This window comes from Melospiza melodia, chromosome 10 (assembly GCF_035770615.1).
Source record: "Melospiza melodia melodia isolate bMelMel2 chromosome 10, bMelMel2.pri, whole genome shotgun sequence".
NCBI lineage: Eukaryota > Metazoa > Chordata > Aves > Passeriformes > Passerellidae > Melospiza > Melospiza melodia.
Window position 1 is genome coordinate 12,675,329 of NC_086203.1, and position 22,969 is coordinate 12,698,297.

Consider the following 22,969-nt stretch of genomic DNA (forward strand, 5'->3'; position numbering starts at 1 on the left):
TTATAGAACATTCTGTGGGTTTTGCATTTTCAATCTCTTTCATCTTCAGGAAAACAACAAAGAGCCCCAGCTTCACAGTTGGGCTTTTCTTGCTCATTTCCTCCTAGCATGAAGTTGGGAATATCCTCTTTAGGGCTGACATCAAAATTCAGTTTATTTTCTTCCTCCATCAAAGGCAGGATAGATTTAGGTCATACTTGAACTTTTTTTTTCTTTTCCCCCGGAGTTCTGTTGTTCTCACCCTGGATGCTAGTTCAGCATTTGTACTGAGAACTCAAACAAGGAAATTAAAAACCCAAATATAATAGAGTGTTATCCCACAGCTTGCTGTAGATAAGATAGGCAGCATATTTTTTTTCCTGAGATAAAAGGTAGTGAGGTTTGTAGCAGTAAGTTGAAGTCTGTGTTAATGAGCAATTTGCTTAAAGGCTGTAACTTGTTACTCACAAGTCAAATTTGTTACAGTGCCAGCTCTCTTTGGATATAAATCCAGGGATTTTAGGAGACATTGAAAAAGCTTAAATTGCTGCAGAGTTTGAACAATGCCCTGCATTGTATGGAGAGCTGTTAGAGAAAAAATAAAGCTTCAACAACAGTCTTCATTGTGTGGCATCTAAAATTATGAATGAAAAAGTTCATCCATATGTATTGGCTTTGCCTTTTTTAAATATCTGCTTTGCATGAAAATAGCCTTCTATTAATTTCTTCTTGAGCTTTAATACAGATGGGCCTTTATATTTGATTTTGGATGAATAGGCTGCAGAGTTTGAACATGCTGCATGCACACACGGTGCCAAGCAATTGAGCAAAGCTGTTTACACTAACAATAATCCAGCAGGACACAGCCCATCATTGCTCCCTGATAATGGTGTGAGGTAGTGCTGAGCACAAGTTCCTGGAGAAGTGTTTACAAGAACGGCTTTATGCTTCCTCAGCCTCGGAGAACTGCAGGGCTTTGGGCTTGAATCCCTTCTTTACAGGCAGCCAGCTTTTCCTGCAGCCTGCATCATCCCCTGCACATTGCTCTGCAGCTCAGACACAGGGGCATTGTGTGTCCCTGCCTTGGGGATGGCTGTGCCGTGAGGCTGAGGGGCAGGACAGGCAGCAGCCGTGCCAGCAGGTCCCTCTGCACCTCCACATTGTCCCGGGGTTCATCTGCCTGCTCCTTCACACCTTCTCATTGTCAGCCTTCCCTGCGGTGGGTGAGGAGCTCAGGGATCAGTGCTGTGTGTCCTGGAAGGGCTGGGGCACACGGACACACAGCAGCGGTGCCAGCAGCCTCCTCTGCACCTCCACATTGCCCCGGGGTTCATCTGCCCGCTCCTTCACACCTTGTCATTGTCAGCCTTCCCTGCGGTGGGTGAGGAGCTCAGGGAGCAGTGCTGTGTGTCCTGGGAGGGCTGGGGGCACATGGACAGTGCCAGCAGCCTCCTCTGCACCTCCACATTGCCTCTGGAGTTCATCTCCTGGCTCTTTCACATGTGCCTTCCGGCGGTGGGTGAGGAGCTCAGGGAGCACTGGGGTGTGTCCTGGGAGGGCTGGGGCACATGGACAGTGCCAGCAGCAGTGCCAGCAGCCTCCTCTGCACCTCCACAGTGCCCCTAGGGTTCATCTGCCAGCTCCTTTACACATTTTCTTTCCCAGCCTTCCCGCAGTGGGTGAGGAGCTCAGGGAGCAGTGCTGTGTGTCCTGGGAGGGCTGGGGCACACGGACAGTGCCAGCAGCTTCCTCTGCATGTCCACATTGCCCCTGGGGTTCATCTGCCAGCTCCTTCACACCTTCTCATTGTCAGCCTTCCTGCGGTGGGTGAGGAGCTCAGGGAGCACTGGGATGTGTCCTGGGAGGGCTGGGGCACACGGACAGTGCCAGCAGCTTCCTCTGCATGTCCACAGTGCCCCTGGGGTTCATCTCCCAGCTCCTTTACACATTTTCATTGTCAGCCTTCCTGCGGTGGGTGAGGAGCCCAGGGAGCACTGGAGTGTGTCCTGGGAGGGCTGGGACACACGGACACACAGCAGCAGTGCCAGCAGCCTCCTCTGCACCTCCCATTGCCCCTGGGGTTCATCTGCCAGCTCCTTTACACATTTTCATTCCCAGCCTTCCTGCGGTGGGTTAGGGAAGCTCAGGGAGCACTGCTGTGTGTCCTGGGAGGGCTGGGGGCAGTTGAGCTCTTAATTAGGGTCATCTCTGCCCACTTGTAATCCTCATGTCACAGATGGATGGAGCTGCAAGGGGTTTGCTCTTCACAGCAGGAGTAGCTGGCACTGGTTGGAGGGTAGGGTGAGCTTGGGGGATTTCACAGAATGTCCTGAGCTGGAAGGGACACGTGGGGACCATGAGTCTGGGTCCTATCTCTGCACAGACCCCAACAATCCCACCCTGGGCATCCCGGGGAGCTCCTGCAGCTCTGGGGGCTGTGCCCATTCCCTGGGGAGCCTGGGCAGTGCCCAGCACCCTCTGGGGTAGAACCTTTCCCTGAGATCCACCCTGATGCAACTTGAGGCCATTCCCTTAGAAAAGGTCATTCTTGTTAAGAAACATCTCAGTGCAGCTTCTTGTGCAACCCTGGGGAGGCTGAGGGACCCAGCACCAGCACAGCATTGGTTCCTGCCAAAGGGAAAGTCACCCAGAAACCTGGTGAGGTGATGGGACTTCATCAGAGATCCTGTTTTATAGAAATGGCAGTCCCTAAAGTCACCCAGAGACCTGGTGAGGTGATGGGACCCCATCAGAGATCCTGTTTTATAGGAATGGCAGTCCTTAAAGTCACCCAGGAAACCTGGGTGGGGTGATGGGACTCCAACAAAGATCTTCAGAGATCCTGTTTTATAGGAATGGCAGTCCTTAAAGTCACCCAGAAACCTGGGTAAGGTGATGGAGCTCGATCAAAGATCCTGTTTTAATAGGAATGGCAGCCCTTAAAGTCATGCACAAACCTAGGTGAGGTGATGGGACTTCATCAAAGACCTTCAGAGATCCTGATTTAATAGGAATGGCAGTCCTTAAAGTCACCCAGGAACCTGAGTGAGGTGATGGGACTCCATCAGAGATCCTGTTTTATAGGAATGGCAGTCCTTAAAGTCACCCAGGAACCTGGTGAGGTGATGGGACCCCATCAAAGATCTTCAGAGATCCAGTTTTAGTAGAAATGGCAGTCCTTAAAGTCACCAGAAACCTTGGTGGGGTGATGGGACTCCATCAAAGATCCTGTTTGAATAGGAATGGCAGTCCTTAAAGTCATTCACAAACCTAGGTGAGGTGATGGGACTTCATCAAAGATCTTCAGAGATCCTGTTTCAATAGCAATGGCAGTCCTTAAAGTCACCAGAAACCTGGATGAGGTGATGGGACCCCATCAAAGATCCTGTTTTATAGGAATGGCAGCCCTTAAAGTCACCCAGGAACCTGAGTGAGGTGATGGGACTTCAGAGATCTTCAGAGATGCTGCTTTAATAGGCATGTCCTTAAAGTCACCAGAGACCTGGATGAGGTGATGGGACTCCATCAGAGATCTTCAGAGATCCTGTTTTATAGGAATGGCAGTCCTTAAAGTCACCCTCAAACCTGGGTAAGGTGATGGAGCTCAATCAAAGATCCTGTTTGAATAGGAATGGCAGCCCTTAAAGTCATGCACAAACCTAGGTGAGGTGATGGGACTTCATCAAAGACCTTCAGAGATCCTCTTTTAATAGGAATGGCAGTTCTTAAAGTCACCCAGAGACCTGGATGAGGTGATGGGACTCCATCAAAGATCTTCAGAGATCCTGATTTAATAGATCCTGATTTAAAGTCACCAGAAACCTCGGTGGGGTGATGGAACTCCATCAGAGATCCTGTTTTATAGGAATGGCAGTCCTTAAAGTCACCCAGAGACCTGGGTGAGGTGATGGGACTCCATCAGAGATCCTGTTTTATAGCAATGGCAGTCCTTAAAGTCACCCAGGAACCTGGGTGAGGTGATGGGACTCCATCAGAGATCCTGTTTTATAGCAATGGCAGTCCTTAAAGTCACCCAGAGACCTGGATGAGGTGATGGGACCCCATCAGAGATCCTGTTTTATAGGAATGGCAGTCCTTAAATCTCAGGGTGATGTGGGTGCTGGGGACAAAAGTGTGTAACTGAGGTTGGAATCATTCCTTATCTCAGTTCCACAGCTGGTCGGTATCAGATTATTTTTAAACAGGAGTTTATAGAGTGTTTCCTTGCCTAAATTTCATGGCACTGTTTGGTAACTGTTTTTTTAAGTAACACTTTTTCCCTTTTCTTTTAAACTTGATTGTTGCCAGTGTTAAAAGCAAGAACTTGTTACACATAGTAGCACTTGGTGAAGTTCAGCTTTTCCCCTGAAATGTTGTGTGATACTTTGTGCCTCATTTTGGTTTTTAAGAAAAAGCTCACCCACAGCAGTGTTCGTGGACAGAAGCAGATAATATTTGGGATAAAGTGGAATGTTAAAGTGGAATGTTACAGCCTGGGTGGCACTCAGGGAGGAAGGGAAGTTGCTTTAAGCAGGCTCAGCTCCCTCCCAGAACCTGTGGCTGCTGTCCTCTCCTGATTGCCCTCATCACCAGGGCCTGTGATGATTTAAAGCCGTGTTCCTTCTCGCTGCTCGTCTCTGGAGTGCTCGCTGTCAGCTGGGAGCAGCAGGCAGTGCAGTGCACAACTTTCCTCCCGTTCTTCCAAATGTTGCTGGCAGGTTCCAGGAAACAGATTTGCTCTCCCAGGGAAAGGCTGGAACCCGTTGTGTTTAAAAAGCAGTAGATTTTCCTGGAAACCCATTTGACAGGGCAGGCATGGAAACCTCTCAGCACTGCACTGTCCTGCTTTGGGAGGTTTCATATTTACTTCTCAGCATGCAGAAATAGGGATTTTTGCATTTGAATATGGGTTGTAGCTAGATGTGAGAGAGATTTAGTAAATTTTTTTTTTTCCCAGGGTAGAAATGACACTGTTGTATGGGAATATAAACCAATTTGGAACATTTATTATGTTTAGTTTTAACTCAAAATCTCAGATCAGCAGATTGGCAGTACCCTTTGTAGTTACAACCTACAAAGTGTCCAGCTCAGCCATCTTTTGCATGAGAAAAGTGAAACCCAAAACTGCCCAAATGGAAGAGTGAAACCCAAATGGATCTTTTTGAGTAGCTGTTGTTCTTTTGGGATTGAGTGGGGATTTATTTCTTTTGCAAATGCTATCAACACACTGTGCTTGCACTTTAGACATGATATTGAGGCTTTTAATTTTGTTATTTAATTGCTAATGTTTACTTCTGGGAGTAAATTAAGATATTTGTGGCAGTAGCAGGTTTGGACACTTTCAGAGCAGAACCTTTCAGTAAAATGTGATTTCTTGGCTCCTGATTACAACATTGGAGTTGTTTTCTGTGATGCTCTGCTGATTGTAATTAAATATCCCTGTGAAGAAAATTAAACTGTCCAGGCAAAGGGAAACCATTTCTATGAATCTAAATGATCTGGGAAGATCAGTGCATGCCAAGTAAAATAGGACTATTCAGTGGTTCTGTTTATATTCTTTGGAAAGCAACATCTTTAAAGACAAAACTGCTCCAAGCACAGAGAAAAGCAGCTGCCACAAGTGTGGCACCTCCTCTGTGGTGCTTTTCTCCAGAACATGAAATGAGGGAAGTGCTGCATGATTCATGTAAGGCAAGTCTGAACTCGGCCAGTTCCTTGGATTTAGTATAAATATTTATGGCATTGAAGGGGATTTTTTTTTTTTTATTTTAAATTTAATATTCTTCCTCATGCTCTGGATCCTTTTTAGATGTGCTCCTCAGCCATCTGGTGAGCAGTGGTGCTTGTTTAACCTCCCCAGGCTGGAGTTTTCCTGCTGTGCCCTCTCAGAGCTCTGTGCTTGCTGTGGGCTGGGGCTCCTCGGGCACTGCTGACTGAAGGCTTTTCCTGCTGAACACTCCAAACCCTGAGGTGAGCACTCTGCTCTTGTCCTGCTGCAGGCATCACACTGAGCCATTTACCAAAGGTGGCAAAAATGGCAATTCCAGCATTAGCAGGGATGTCCACAGTTAAACATGTTACCTGAGCCTTGCCTGGGTTCTCGAGCTTCAAAAATTCTTCTCTCACTGATGTTACATAATCCACGTATTTAACTCAGCTCAGCACAAAAAAAAAGTGTAAAAATTTGTTATCTTTCTTGAAAAACTCTTCAAAGTCCAAATATCTAAGACTGAAGGTAGCAAAAATAGCAATTCCAGCATTAGCAGGGATATTTACAGTTAAACATGTTACCTGAGCCTTGCCTGGGTTCTCGAGCCTCAAAAACGCTTCTCTCACTGATGCTACATAATCCACGTATTTAACTCAGCTTGTCACGAAAAACAAAGTTTAAAAATTTGTTATCTTTCTTGAAAAACTCTTAAAAGTCCAAATATCTAAGACTGAAGGTAGCAAAAATAGCAATTCCAGCATTAACAAGGATATTTACAGTTAAACATGTTACCTGAGCCTTGCCTGGGTTCTCAATCTTCAAAAACGCTTCTCTCACTGATGTTACATAATCCACGTATTTAACTCAGCTCAGCACAAAAAAAAGTGTAAAAATTATTATATTTCTTGAAAAACTCTTCAAAGTCCAAATATCTAACATTGAAGGTAGCAAAAATAGGAATTCCAGCATTAGCAAGGATGTTTACAGTCTTGGCTGGGTTCTCTATCTTCAAAAATGCTTCTCTCACTGATGTTACATAATCCACGTATTTAACTCAGCTCAGCACAAAAAAAAGTGTAAAAATTATTATATTTCTTGAAAAACTCTTAAAAGTCCAAATATCTAAGACTGAAGGTGGCAAAAATAGGAATTCCAGCATTAGCAAGGATATTTACAGTTAAACATGTTACCTGAGCCTTGCCTGGGTTCTCGAGCTTCAAAAATTCTTCTCTCACTGATGCTACATAATCCACGTGTTTAACTCAGCTCATCACAAAAAAAAAGTTTAAAAATTATTATCTTTCTTGAAAAACTCTTCAAAGTCCAAATATCTAACATTGAAGGTAGCAAAAATAGCAATTCCAGCATTAACAAGGATATTTACAGTTAAACATGTTACCTGAGCCTTGTCTGGGTTCTCAATCTTCAAAAACGCTTCTCTCACTGATGCTACATAATCCACGTATTTAACTCAGCTCAGCACAAAAAAAAAGTTTAAAAATTATTATCTTTCTTGAAAAACTCTTAAAAGTCCAAACATCTAAGACTGAAGGTAGCAAAAGTAGGAATTCCAGCATTAGCAGGGATGTTTACAGAGCCTTGGCTGGGTTCTCGAGCTTCAAAAACGCTTCTCTCACTGATGTTACATAATCCACGTATTTAACTCAACTTGTCACAAATAAAATATTTAAAAAATTGTTGTCTTTCTTGAAAAACTCTTAAAAGTCCAAATATCTAAGACTATGACTACTTTGAGGTATATTACATTAAATTAATCTTAAAACTCTTAAAGCATTACATTCCATACATCCTAAAACTCTTAAAAGAATTTTAACTCTTAAAACATGACATTACTTACATCTTAAAACTCTGAAAAGAATTTTAACTCTTAAGACATTACATTAGATACATCCTAAAATTCTTACAAGTCCAAATATCTGACTGTGACTCCTTTGAGGTACATTACATTGCATACATCCTAAAACTCTTAAAAGAATTTTAACTCTTAAAACATATTACATACATCCTAAAACTCTTCAAAGAATTTTAACTCTTAAAACACTACATTACATACATCCTAAAACTCTTCAAAGAATTTTAACTCTTAAAACACTACATTGCATACATCCTAAAACTCTTAAAAGAATTTTTACTCTTAAAACACTACATTACATACATCCTAAAACTCTTAAAAGAATTTTAACTCTTAAAACATATTACATATATCCTAAAACTCTTCAAAGAATTTTAACTCTTAAAACACTACATTACATACATCCTAAAACTCTTAAAAGAATTTTAACTCTTAAAACATATTACATACATCCTAAAACTCTTAAAAGAATTTTAACTCTTAAAACATATTACATACATCCTAAAACTCTTAAAAGAATTTTTACTCTTAAAACACTACATTGCATACATCCTAAAACTCTTAAAAGTGCAAATGTCTAAGACTGACTGCTCTGAGGTGCATTATCCTTGCCCTAGCAGCTGATCTGGGGTGCTCTGAGTTGTTCTTTGCAGCACAGTGAATTGAACACTGCCCTGTTGGAGTTCCAAGTGTTTCTCAACTGGTGTGTTTAGCAACAAGTGTGACAGCAAACGTTTTAATGCTCACATCTGCATAGATTTTTAATCCTCTCTGCACAATCCTTGCTCTCACAGAAGCCCAGTTAATGCAACTTTGTGAAATAAACCATGGCTGTTGTCCTTATTTACAGTGGGGAATAAAGAGCTGCAACTGGTTGAATTCACAGAAGTTTGGGGTAAAGCTGTCAGCAGCATTCCAAGTGCCTCCATTGGAATATTTTGTCACAGCTGCTAAACCTTGCTGTGACCTCTGAGTAAAGAAAATTGCTTTTAGCTGTTTGAGATGTTCAAATAAAATGTCATTGATAAGCTAAGCAGGTGAGAACGATGCTGGGCTTGATCCTTCCATTGTGCTCAGCAGTCATGGAGGGGAAACAGGAGCTTCTGGACCCAAATCTTGGGACTTTGGTCCCTCTGTAGTGACCCCACCCAAGCTGAGGTGATGGAATCTCCTCCTGTGGATGCAGTTGAGACTTTTGAGGTGAGAAAAGCAATGAGGCCCTGCAGACAATGCTGGGGAGAATTGGAAGTTTGCCTGTCTGAGGCACAGGACCTCCCCAGGTCGGTTCCCTGAGATCGGAGCCCGCTGAGCTGGATAAAAGGAATGTGCCCACAGATGTTCATTTTATATTCTCTTTGCAGGATGAGTTGGGATCAGAGGCTCAATGAAACAGCAGCCCAGCTGTGCTCCTGCAGTGCAGGCCAGGCTGAGCCCATTTAAACCTTCTAATTAATCCTCAGTGTCTCACTGCCCCCAGCACTGCTCTTTGGTCCCATTAAAAACTTCACAAACTGCTTAATTATGGCGTAGAACACCTTAAACGTGTGATAAGGGGGTAGAGAGCTGCAGAAATGTTTTCCAAGTGAGATGGGGAAGGTTTAACAGATGATTCATTGGGGAATTACATCCCAGTGATGCAGTGAGAGGTTGGATTTCTCCTGTGGGAGCAGTGTGGTGTGAGTGGTGGCTCACAAACACACAGCTGGTTTTGTTACCCTTGTTTTACCAACCAATCTGCACTTCTGCTCTTTTCTGGCTTCTGTCAGGATTGAGGTGCTTCTGCAGCTCTGAAATAAATAGAGAAGGAACTGGAGTGGTTAAAAATGACATTCAGGTAAGGACTGGTGGGTGTAGGGCAGCAAGACACAGCCCCAGTTAAAGGCAGAGTGTAACTTTGGTGCTGCTCACCCCTTCCAACCCCACGACTGTCAAGAAAACTTCAAGAACCTCTGCTTGTTCTTGTTTTTCCAAGAGCTCTGGAAAACCTGTCCTCAGTGCCCAGAGAACTGTGAGAAAGGCTGTGCAGGCAGCATGTCATTTCTTGGGAGCGAGCACAATCCCTCCCTCTGTGTGCCCTGCCTTCTCTTCCCCTTGGAGAGAACTCTGATTTGGAGTGACCCTGCAGCTTGGCCCCACAAAGCAGCCTGTGCTTGTGCAACAAACAGCCAGGGCTGCCCAGTGCTGCCATCCCTGCTCCCTGACAGCCTCCAGTCCTTCTCCCTGCCCTGCCCTTCAGTCCTTCTGGGCAGGGATTCATTGTCCACCAGCTCAACCTTGTAGTGGAGCAGCAGTTTGAGAGCTTTGGTGCTCTCTGGTTAGCTAATTTTTATTTCTGTACATCTCTTCATAATTTTATTTCTCTTCATCTCTTAATTTTCTTTTTCTCCAGTAAAATCAATGTAGTTGTGTGTCATGAACCCAAGATTAAAAACTTCTTTAGGTTTTTAGATAAAACACAGATTGAGTTTTATCTTTTTCCTTAGTGGTGCTGTTTGTTTTGGAAGCCAGTCCTGTCAGGAACAACGGTGATATTTTGGCTTTTGTGTGTTTCTTTATACCAGAGAAAATTAGAAAATGGAGAAATCAGATGGAATCCTTTCTCTGAATCTAATGAGCTGCACTTTTCTAGAAGTTCCTGGACGATCAAACACTGCATGAGAGCAGCCCCTGAGGGAGTGTTGAGCTGTACCTCACAATAGCACAGGTCAGAGGGCTGGAGGTGCTGCACTGTGCCCCACCCAGGCCTTGGGCTGAGTGAATCTGCTTTATTCTCCTTCTGGGGCACTGCCTGGGCCCTGCGTGAGCCCTGCCCAGGAGGAGGGGCCAGGCTGGCACATCTGGCACATCTGCCCCTGCGCCATGCTCCAGACAGGATCTGAAGGGCCAGGCTGGCACATCTGCCCCTGTGCCATGATCTGAAGGGCCAGGCTGGCACATCTGCCCCTGTGCCATGCCCCAGACAGGATCTGAAGGATCAGGCTGGCACATCTGGCACATCTGCCCCTGTGCCATGATCTGAAGGGCCAGGCTGGCACATCTGCCCCTGTGCCATGCCCCAGACAGGATCTGAAGGATCAGGCTGGCACATCTGGCACATCTGCCCCTGTGCCATGATCTGAAGGGCCAGGCTGGCACATCTGGCACATCTGCCCTGTGCCAGGCCCCAGACAGGATCTGAAGGGCCAGGCTGGCACATCTGGCACATCTGCCCCTGTGCCATGATCTGAAGGGCCAGGCTGACACATCTGGCACATCTGCCCCTTTGCCATGCTCCAGACAGGATCTGAAAAGTCAGGCTGGCACATCTGGCACATCTGCCCTGTGCCAGGCCCCAGACAGGATCTGAAGGGCCAGGCTGGCACATCTGGCACATCTGCCCCTGTGCCATGATCTGAAGGGCCAGGCTGGCACATCTGCCCCTGTGCCATGCCCCAGACAGGATCTGAAGGATCAGGCTGGCACATCTGCCCCTTTGCCATGATCTGAAGGATCAGGCTGGCACATCTGGCACATCTGCCCCTGTGCCATGATCTGAAGGGCCAGGCTGGCACATCTGGCACATCTGCCCCTGTGCCATGCTCCAGACAGGATCTGAAGGGCCAGGCTGGCACATCTGGCCCTGTGCCAGGCTCCAGACAGAATCTGAAGGATCAGGCTGGTACATCTGCCCCTTTGCCATGATCTGAAGGGCCAGGCTGGCACATCTGGCACATCTGCCCCTTTGCCATGATCTGAAGGGCCAGGCTGGCACATCTGGCACATCTGCCCCTGTGCCATGCTCTGAAAGGCCCGGCTGGCACATCTGGCACATCTGCCCTGTGCCATGCCCAGACAGGATCAGGTTCCCCTGCACGCCCCCCCTGCCTCCCCGAGGGTTCCAGGTCCCCTGCCCTGTGCAGTTGTCACTGTCCCTCTCTGCTGTCCCTTTGCACCAGGGATTTTGGAGCCCCTTCCCCTGTGAAGGACAAAGGGATTTTGTTCTCCTCAGTGGATGCTCTGTGGGAGATGGGTTGGGGTTGTTCTGCTCTCAGTGCAGTGAGATCTTGGATATTCTGAGCAGCTGGGCTGGAGGGGCTCAGCGTCCCTCATGCTGGAGACCATGGGGCTGCACGTCAGGTAGCAAAACCAAAGTGGAAATCCAATTTTTCTTCTGTTTGTGGGCCCAAATGTGATTTTTTTTTTCTCATTTCATCGTGGTTTAGGAAGAGAATTTGGTCACTTGGATCCCTCAGGATCCTGCACAGTGCCCTGAGCAGTGACCCTGCTTTATTCCACCACCCATCCATGTCTTTTCCTCACATTTTAAATCCATCTCCTCCTCTGTTCATTTCCATCCTCTCCTGAGGGCTGTTGTACCTTCCAGGTAGGGAATTTGGGGAGAAATAAAATGGGAATTAAAGGAACATTGCTGGAAAGTGGGATATCACATTTCACAGCTCTTTTAGAGAGCTCGTTTTCTTGATGGTCTGAATTTTTCCACATGTAGCAAAGGAGGATAATGTGAGAAAAGGTGTTCAGAGCATGTTTCTATTAAACTGCAATAAAAACCTGTAGTACTTCTAAAAATAGGCTCCAGTTGAAATAAGTGGAATATTTTTTTACCTTTCTATTGCACCTTTTGCTCCAAACCCTCGTGAAGGAGAGTGTGCACAATTTATTGGATTTATTTTTAATGTGTGAACATCTCAGAATGAATATTTGGAGCATGTTTGTAGCACTGTGTTCATACCCACAAGGGACACTGAACCCCCAGGATTTGATTTGTGTTACAGCCATGGAATATCAGCCATTGGAGCAGGAGGGTTACACTTGAGTGTCCAGTAATAGAAATAATATTTAAAAAAAAAAATCCAAAACCAACCAAACAGAGGCAAGGTAACAAATATTTTCTCTTGAGGGGGAATTATTCAAATCTGAGCTTTCACAAATTGAATTTGTCTCTCTTTGCCATCACATGACAGCTCAGCTATAAGGTAGGATTTAGTGAAATATTTATTCCTTGAAATACAGCTTTAGCCCAAATTTTGCACTTTCTTCTTGTGACCTTGCTGTGACTTTGATTTACTTTTGGAATAGATGGCAGGGCTCCTGGCTTGGATTATTTCAGCTGGTCTTTGATTAGTTTAACTTTGCCATATTTTATGTAACAAAGTCATTTAAGACTCTCAGTCTTGGTGAGGTTTCCCCTGCAAGGTTCCCCTGTTCTTTCTGCTGACCAAAGAAAGAACACCTGGATTTAAAACCACCTTTGGTCAGGGAAACAACATCTTCAACATGTTCCCTGAATTATATTTCACTCACAAAAATTTTTTTTGATAATTCTTTTACATTTTCAATAGAATCACATTATCACACGTGTCTTTTGCTGCCCAGCAAAGAGGAATGTCATGTTTGCTAAATAAAAATGAATATGGAATTGGCTGTTTTCTGCATGCAGTGTAGAGGATTCTTCTCCCTTTCTTCCTTCCTTCCCTCCTGTGTTTGGGATGCCCAAACTGCTGCCCTTGGCTGCACTCAGGAGCTGGGCTTGGCCCAGAGCATGGTTCCTCTCTGAGCAAAGACAAAATGATAATTGTGCAGTTTTTAGTCCCTTTTAACTCACTGTGGGTGGTTGATGCAGGATTTTCCTGGGAGAGTGGCAGAAAGGCTCAGAGTTGTTCCTGGGCTGCAGGGACACAAACCCATCCTCTGCCAGAGAAATCCTTTTCTGATATTGATGTTAACAAATATTGCAGCCAGCCCTGGTGTGATTTACCTGGAGATCAGTGTAGTTTTACATTGACTGCATCCAAATTGTGCCTGCCAGATAACTGAAATCTTGGTTTAGCCACAGTACAGGTACCCTGAGCAGAAAAATCAACACTTTTTTCAGTTTTGTAAGAGTTCCCTAAATGGGACATGATCTTAGTGAGAGAATCCATGAAATAATCCCATGGTCCAAAGTTAGACCCAAGGCTGGGTTTATTGTTGGGCTGGAAGTGAGCACAGCCTCACGTCCCAACTGCTGAGCTGTGAAAGCTGCACTTGGACAGAGGAAATATCGAGGAGCTCTGCCAGACCACAGCATTCACATTTATCCCACCCTGCTTTCTCTGTGGCACCTCTGCTGCCATGTTTGTTCCCGTGCCATCAATCCTTACCTCCCTACCAAGGACACTCCCTCGGGTATTTTTAGGTACCAGGGAAAATAAAATACCTGGTTACCTGAACATTTTCAGCCATTGTGGGAGTGCTCAGCAAAGATTTTTTTATTAATCTTATGTATTTGTGAAGTAGTCTGTGGAACTGAAGCAGTTGCCCAGGCAAGGCAGTTGCTGTAGCCATGGTGTTTTGTACAGCTGTGCTTTTACACAAAACAACTCCTCACAAAACGTGAGGAGAGACAATTTCAGATGAGTAAGGAGCAAATCACAGAATCACAGAATCACAGAATCACAGAAGTTCAAGGCTGGAAGAGACCTATAAGATCATCAAGTCCAGCCGATGTTCTAACTGTTCAACCAGATCATGGCAGCAAGTGCCACATCCAGTCTTTTTTTGAATTCTTCAAGGGATGATGACTCCACCACCTCACTGGCTAAATGATTCCAGTATCTGACCACTCTTTCTGTGAAATATTTCCTTCTTAATTCTAACTTACATCTGGCTTGACGCAGCTTGAGACTGTGTCCTCTTGTTCTGTCTGTTGTCGCCCGGAGAAAGAGGCCGACCCCAGCTCAGCACAGCCACCCTTCAGGAGAGACCGACCCCAGCTCAGCACAGCCACCCTTCAGGACAGACCGACCCCAGCTCAGCACAGGCACCCTTCAGGAGAGGCCGACCCCCAGCTCAGCACAGCCACCCTTCAGGAAGTTGTAGAGAGCGATGAGGTCACCCCTGAGTCTCCTTTTCTCCAGGCTGAACAACCCCAGCTCCCTCAGTCGTTCTTCACACAGCTTGTGCTCCAAGCCCCTCACCAGCCTCGTTGCTCTCCTCTGGACACGCTCAAGTAACTCGATGTCCCTCCTAAAGTGAGGGGCCCAGAACTGGATGCAATACTCCAAATGGGGTGATGTTGGCTTGGGGGAGGCAAATTTGCCATTTTCTGCCTGTTGCACTGCAGTTTTTGGTACATAATGCAGCATTTTCAGGACCTAATGAATAGAAATCCTCTCTAATTTTGATGAACAAGACATTTTTGGAAGGAGCCTGCTGCAGGCTGCCAGTGCTGCTGCTGCCACACCAAATTCTGGCTCCTTTGTGAGGCTTTTGAAGGGCAGAGGAGCAGAGTGGGTGGAGGTGATTGAATGCAGAGGTCACCAGTGAATGTCCCTGTGAGCAGAACGTGTCCCTGCTTGGCAGGCAGGGCCAGCTGCAGGAGCCAGCCCAGAGCTGTCACTTCAATCTCTGCATTTGGGTTTGGCCATGGCTTTTCTGGCACACAGATCTGTGCACAGTGGTAGCCAGAGCTCGCTTCCAGGAGTAAGTGCTGCTCATGTGTTTTGTAAACGGAGGAGAAGAGGCTTTTTGCCAGTTGTTCTCCACATGTGTATGTGACTTTTGGGTTTCCTAAATTAGCTTTTTGTTATCGTGGCAGAAAGTCAGTAAAATATGTGGCAGATCAAGGAATCAGTAGGTTGGCTGCTGTGAGAAATCTGTCAATTATAATAAAGAATATTTCCAAGACCTGATGTCTCAGCAGCATGTTTTAGTCAGGCTGTTGCCATTAATACTTAATTTTTGTTGTTCTGTACTTTGCTGTTTTATTATGCTCTCCAGATAGGCCTGTTTAATGTACTCTGAAGGAAACACAGACTACTGTGGCTCTGTTTATAGTGGTTGATCTACTGCTTCCCAGAATGAAATCTTATTTAAGCTCATCTGAAATCATAACTTCTGTAGAAGCAGCCCTGAAATGAAGTAGTGGTGCAGAATGCTGGGTTTGGGATAAAGGATTTTGTTTGAGGAACTTGTGCTGCCTTCCCTGCGTGGTATTTGATAGCTCCAGTCATGAGATTATTTTTATTTTCTGCATCAATTGGAATTTTTATGCCATTTATCCCAATTTATGTTGGCACTGACTGATTCCAGTGTTTGCCATAGTGGAATAAAACATTCCACATGCCATAGTGGAATAAAACCTTCAAGTTTAGAAATTTGTTTAGAAATTTGTTCCAATCTATTTGTTATTCAACCTCCTAATGATTTTTTAGAACATAGTGGTAGAAAATCAAATAAATTTTGTTTTATAGTATCTTTTTCACATCTGAATTGCTTTTGTAAAGATCTTGGCTTTTCAGAATATTCCATAGTTTAGAAATTTGTTCCAATCTATTTGTTATTCAATCTCCTAATGATTTTTAGAACATAGTGATAGAAAATCAAGTAAATTTTATTTTATAGTATCTTTTTCACAACTGTATTGCTTTTCTAAAGATTTTGGCTTTTCAGAATATGCCATAGTTTAGAAATTTGTTCCAATCTACAATTATTAGAACACAGTGATAGAAAATCAAGTAAATTTTATTTTATAGTATCTTTTTCACTGTATTGATTTTGTGAAGATCTTGGCTTTTCAGAATATGCCACAGTTTAGAAATTTGTTTGAATCTCTTTGTTATTTAATCTCCTAATGATTTTTAGAACACAGTGATAGAAAATCAAATAAATTTCATTTTATGGTATCTTTTTCACACCTGTATTGCTTTTGTAAAGATCTTGGCTTTTCAGCATAAACCATAGTTTAGAAATTTGTTCCAATCTCTTTCTTATTCACTCTCCTAATGATTTTTACAACATAGTGATAGAAAATCAAGTAAATTTTATTTTATAGTGTCTTTTTCACATCTGTATTGCTTTTCTAAAGATCTTGGCTTTTCAGAATATTCCATAGTTTAGAAGTTTCTTCCAATCTATTTGTTATTCAATCTTCTAATGATTTTTAGAACATAGTAATAGAAAATAAAACAAATTTTATTTTAAAGTATCTTTTTCACATCTGTGTTGCTTTTGTGAAGATCTTGGTTTTTCAGAATATGCCATAGTTTAAAAATTTGTTCCAATCTACTATTACTAGAACACAGTGATAGAAAATCAAGTAAATTTTATTTCAGAGTATCTTTTTCACATCTGTGTTGCTTTTGTGAAGATCTTGGCTTTTCAGAATATTCCATAGTTTAGAAATTTGTTCCAATCTGTTATTTCATCTCCTAATGATTTTTAGAATATAGTGATAGAAAATCAAATAAATTTTATTTTATGGTGTCTTTTTCATGTCTTTATTGCTTTTGTAAAGATCTTGGCTGTTCAGAATATGCCATGCAAGTAAACGTTGATCCTGAATCAATGGGAAAAGCTGCCCTTGAAGGTCTTCATGCACTACTGTTTCCTGGGAATTTGGCTTTAGGAATATGAGGCAACTCCTCTCACTAATGAGAGTTTGTCTGCAGGTATTGGAAAAGGTAATTAAAGGTGTGATGCTCATTAATTGAAGTTTGTTTAGTGCTCTTGCCCATGATTTTTTAATTAATAGAGTGGCCTGAGGTCACAGTAATTCAATCGAAGACCTTGATGACAAACACCACAACTGAAGAATTCTAAGGGTTTGTTTTTTTTTTCCTGAAAGTGAATAAACTTGTCAGGAATTTACCCTTGTGGATAAATCCATCTGTCAGACACAGAACAAAAAAGGGGTGATGTGGAGGGATAGAATGTAAGAAAATAATGATAGTGCACAGGTAGTCTCACACCTGAAGGGTTTCAGCTGTACTAATCACAGAGATTAATAACAAGCCTGCCCTTAATAGGCCACATGAGAAAATGTGGCCTATGAGAAAATGAGTGCTACAAAAGAGTGGGTTAGGGGGTTGTGCTGTGGAGAAAATTGAAATTTGTTGTTTGTACTGTGAAGAAGGAAAAGTCAGTGCTGTGAAGAGCTGCCTATGCGAAATCACTGAGAAGGTACGGGAGCTTTTGTGATAAGATGGTAACAGGGTGAGGGCAGTGCTGGGATTTTCTTTTGAGGAGTTTTGGTCTAACCTAAGGTTGGAATAGGTGCAGCCAGAGCTCTGCAGGACAGAGGCACGCGAGGCTTTCCGGGCTCTAATTGACGCTCACACTCTGTGCTTTAGCAGAGGAAGTTGGGAGGGGGATAGGATGTGGCAGCCCTGTCCCTGCAGCCCGTGCCGAGTCACAGGAAGGAAGCTTGCCAGAGCAGGGTCTATTATTGTTCTCCCAGGCTTTGGTGGCTCCTGGAGCTCTCAGCCAGATCTCAGACCCCTCCGGGGTGTCTCTGGCAAGGCACACTTGTTCAAACACCACTTCTGCTGTTGAGGACGTTCCGCTGGGGCCAGAGAAAGGCAAACAGAGCTGGCCATCCTCTGTTTACACAGAGCTGTCCCCGGGCTGGGGAGAGCCCTGCTGGCCTGGCAGGCATTGTGCTGACTGGAAACGCTTGCAGCAGGCTCCTAAAGGGTTAAAATAAAGCACGTTCCTGCTGGCTGCACTGGCTGGTGTCAGGCGAGAGCAGAGCTGCTCTATAGGCAGACGCTACGTCACGGAGTTATCTTTGTTTAGCTTGTCTGTGCTTTATCATGATGCCCAACAGTTTTAATAAAAAAAGAGAAGGAGGAGGAGAAAAAGAAGAAGAAGAAAAAAAAAAAGCCTAGTATGAATAGTTGTAAGTAGAAGTATCTGAAAGCAGCAGATCTGGAGTGCCTTCCAGCAGCTGCTGGCTGAAACAAAGAGGAGCATTATGAGAGGCACAAGAAATGTGTTTGCTATCTCTGCTCTCAGTTGCAGGGCAGACACAAGCCGTCACAGTAATGAATTTTGAAGCCTGGAGTTTGGACTTGGGGAATTTCTAAAACACAGTTGTTTTATCAGAGTGTGTTGCCTTGCCAGCTGTGTGATGGGAGTCTGGTTTCCATGGAGTGTGGTCAGCTGGGGGAGACAAATCGAGTCCCTAAAACAGCACTTGGGGCCATAGTCTCCTCTGTGGTTTCTCTCTCTCTGCTTTAAATTCATGTTTGGTAAGGAGGAAAGTAGTGGGGGAGGAATGTTATTTAAATGAAGAGCACTTTTAGCCCTAATCAAATGTGCAGGCCCCATGAGAACTCGGGGAGCTGTGCAAAACCAGTATAGGAATTTGCATTTTATCCCTCTAAACAATGTAAAGAGATTTTTTTTTCTTCAATTTTCCTTGTTATCTGGACTATTTTTGGCGTTGTTCTCCTGCCTGGTGTGGGCAGGAAGAGCTGTACTGTAAGAGAGTCTCTTACTGTCCTGTAAGAGACTCTCACTGCTCCCCCTATTCAAAGTTTGGTTCATTTGATTAATTTTGGCCCAGTGGTGCTGGTCAGATACCACTATGTTTAGCTGAAGTCTTGGTGTTCCCTGTATAATCAGGAAAATATATTTTTATATTGGATAGGCTTTCTTTAGAAGCCCTTCTTTTCTTTGTTAAACTTCTTAAAATAGGTTTCTTCAAGCATTCAATAGCATTTTAACCAGATTTTATACTCATTCTGAATGTTAATATATAAATGCTGTTCTTACCACACATAGAAGAAATGAGTATTTTAATTTTGAAACAAAAAAGTCCCAATTTTGGTAACTCTATAGTAGCAATGTCCTGTTTAAAGGAAAAAGGGCAAGTTTCTGATTTACTGGATTGAAGAATGCCTAGAGAATTTTGGTGTTTTGTAACCACCCAAGTTAGCTTCACCTGGGTATTTCAACTGCCCAGGGTATTTGGGAGCTGCTCAGGAGTCAGTGGGAGTGAGGTGCCCACGTGGAATCTGTAATTGCTGTTGTGGAATTTTGTGCTGGAGTCCCCAGAAGTGATGGGAGGTGTAAGAGTGATGGTGCATGGGTGGGAGGACACAAGCTCCAGCCTCAGGTGCTGAAAGCTTTATCTCCTGACATTGCTTTTAGGTTATTCCTTCTCAAAGGCACGAGTGAGGGAGATTCCTCATGGAGAGGAACCGCTGTGTTGTGGTTTGCTTTGAAAGTTTAGAACCTGAACACTCTGTAGGTGGGGGTTTCTATTGGCAAAATACAAAGGAAAAATGCACAAATGCACCGATCTGAAAACAATTCCCAAAAGATTTTGTGTGGATAAAAGCTTTTTTCGTGGCACTGGAGTGGTTGTGGGTGCTTCTCAATTAATGTTAGGTTGGAACAGGAGAGCTCTGGGTGTCTGTCCCAGAGCATTTAGCAGGGCACAGTTTTTGCTATTTAGAGCTGAGATGGAAAGTTCCTATTTAGATTTGGTGCCAGAGTCTTTAATAGAAATCGTGGCTTGTGGTGTATTATAGGTCAGCGTATATTTGCTAGTTTATATTATGCTGACTAAATTGGCAGAATGCTTATTTTTACTGGTAAACATTCAGGAGGTTTTCTCCTCGCTCCTTCTTTTTCCAACAAAATGTTATTTGTCGTGTGTAGGAATTAAGGCAGCATTTTGTAAATCATCTGCCTCGGTGATGATGTGAAAATGTGTGGTGGCACACAAAGATTTCCATTGTCAGGTACCACAGGGCTCTAGATGGAGTTAACTTAGGCCTAATTTTAGGTCTGGAAATTATGGCTGTGCAAAAAACAAAATGCTTCTGACAGTGTAGGAAAAATACAAAGTCTAAACTGCAGCAAATGCGGCTATTTCAGGAATATTACCAGAATAGGTAACCCTGGTTAATTTAGCTCCTCTCCAAGCCCCTGATGGAGCCCCAAAAGCACTTTTTTTTACATCTTTAAATCCCTATGAGGTCTAAATCCGACCAGAGGATGTGAGTTCCAGTAAAGTCCGTGAAGTGAAGTGCAGTACTGTGCTCCAGGCTATAGGAGTAGTGAGACATTTAATGGAAATGGGGAAAGCCTGGTCACGCTTTAACGCCTGCTGAGCAAGGATGTAACTGTGCCAGCGCTGGAGTTACTGACACAGCTCCCATATTGCAATGGCTTTTCTGGGAACGGTGAGATTATATAAAAACTCACCATCTACTCAGCCTGCCCCAGCTGGAAATTAGCATTTCTGTGATTCCCTGCTGAAGAATTGTGCTCTTTTGTTCCTGGGTCCAAACATATGTTTAAAGTATAGAGAAAGACGTTTAGGGACATATTTAAAAGTTGAATCAGCAAGTTCCAGTTTCCCCCCTAATTCTTCCCTTGCATACTTATACCAGACAAGCTTGTTTTGGACAGCATTTTATAAAGGGAATCATCTGAGAATGATTCTGCATCATTCGAACGTTTATTCAGTTTTAGATCTGGAATATTTGGCATTAACGTGAACTGTAGCCCTGGAATTTATAACCACGACTGTAAGAAGAGGAACAAAGCTTTTATTTCTCTGTGAATAGTCATGGTTTGCAGAGTGAGGTAATCACAGCCCGGCGCTGGGATTGCAGCCTGCCAGGGGAGGAACCTGAGTGAAAAAGCTGAGGGGGGAAATCTGAGGGAAAAAGCTGAGGGGGGAAATCGGAGGGAAAAGGCTGAGGGGGAAATCTGAGTGAAAAAGCTGAGGGGGGGAAACCTGAGTGAAAAAGCTGAGGGGGAAATCTGAGTGAAAAAACTGAGAGGGGGAACCTGAGTGAAAAAGCTGAGGGGGGAAAACCTGAGGGAAAAAGCTGAGGGGGGAAAACCTGAGGGAAAAAGCTGAGGGGGGAAAACCTGAGGGAAAAAGCTGAGGGGGGAAAACCTGAGGGAAAAAGCTGAGGGGGGAAATCTGAGTGAAAAAGCAGAGGGGGGAAATCTGAGTGAAAAAGCTGAGGGGGGATCTGAGTGAAAAAGCTGCTGCAAAGATGGTTTAGTTCAGCCTTTGAGATCATCTGGGGTGAGCTACCCCTCTCCTGGTGCCTTTTCTCACTGCTTGTTCCAGCATAAAGTGTGGCTTGGGATGCCTTGTCCATTCTAGAACCGCATCCCACGTGTGCAGTCTGGGAGGTGTCACTGGGGAATTTCAGGGGGTGTCACTGGGGAATTTCAGGGGGTGTCACTGGGGAATTTCGGGGGGTGTTTGTCAGTGTTGTCCCCGTGGGGTGACCCCTGTCGTGTCTCCCCGGGCAGGTGAAGCGGCGCTGAGAGGGGAGCCCCGGATGCAGCCCCTGCAATCCCCCGCGCTCAGCAACCACCGCACGGGCCCGCCGCCCATCAGCCCCAGCAAGAGGAAGCTCAGCATGGACCAAGGGGACGAGGAGCTGGACTGTGAAAACGACCACGTCTCCAAAATGAGCCGCATGTTCAACCCGCATCTGTAAGTGCCTCGTGTCTGTCCCTGCACGGAGCTGAGCGCTGCCTGCTAAAATCCGCTAAAATCGTGTCCTGGCTCCAACTTTGCGCTCGGTTTTTCCCCTTTGTTCCAGTTTGTGTGGGAGATCTGCACAAGAGCCGCCGCGATTAGATGGGTTTTCATGTTTTCCTTTGTTTTTGTACAGCGTGAAGTAACAGGAATTAGCTCAGCCTAACTATTTATAGCAAGCCATACGTATTCACCTTGCGATTCCTGCAGCATTGTTCCCTCGCTCTTTGTAAGGCGCTCCTTTCACTTCCCCCCATTCTCAGGCTCTCTGGCTGGGGGTGGGGAGGCAGCAGCAGCAGCAGCAGGAGGAACACGAGTGCTTTGCATTTTTCCGAGGCCAGCAGCTCCGAGCCAGCTGCTTCCTGGGCTGCCTTGACAACTGGGCAAGCCGCAGTTGTTGCTAAACATTCCTGCTCTGACAGTCAGGTGTGGAATGTGCCGGCCAGGTAAGGCGTTGATGAGCCCTGTTGGGCAATCAGCAGATGCCATTGCTGGGAATGCGAGCCTGGCTGGCACTGCTGCAGAATTCCTGGCATTCCTGCCTGGAGGAAGCCATGGATGGAGCTCCTGTGGCTGCTGCCTCAGCTCCTGCAGCCCCGGCATTCCGCGCATTCCGCAGTCATGGGATGTGGACTGAGGGATTTATCCTGCCATAAATCACCGCAGCCTTACTCACAGGCTGGGCCCGCAGTCTGCAGCCTTGGAATTTGTTACAAATCGGGAATCCAGCGCTGAAGTAATGCAAAACAATGAAAGCTCGCTTCTCATTTACAGCATACCTCCTCCTCTCCCCGAAAAATTAACTATTTATAGCCTTGCTCTGGAGCCAGGAGGGCTTGGAAAGAACCCTGTGCTGCATTTCTGGATGCATGACACAACTGAGGGGCTTTATGGCATTTTTGAAATGTTATGTAACTTTATGGGGGAAAAGTGTGATTTTTTTTTTTTAAAGGCTCATTTTCTACTGATGAAATAAAACACAGCTGGCAGTTACGTACATTATAACACTTTATATAGCGGAGGCCATAAAAATAATGAAGTCTGAATCAACAGACTCATGTGCAACCAAGGCTCAAAACTAAAAGATGCAGGCAGTTCTTTCATGTGATCTCTTAGCTATATGTCAGAG

At 44.7% G+C, this 22,969-nt stretch overlaps 1 protein-coding gene across 2 annotated transcripts in view; it reads left to right on the forward strand.

Moving 5' to 3' along the window:
* Positions 1 to 22,969, forward strand: part of VGLL4 (vestigial like family member 4) — a 105,600-nt gene that overhangs the window by 49,844 nt on the left and 32,787 nt on the right. For both annotated transcript variants that reach the window (XM_063164408.1, XM_063164407.1), the window contains one exon: positions 21,609 to 21,795. In XM_063164408.1, the coding sequence (XP_063020478.1) occupies positions 21,609 to 21,795 (187 nt within the window). The remainder of the gene's footprint in view (positions 1 to 21,608; positions 21,796 to 22,969) is intronic.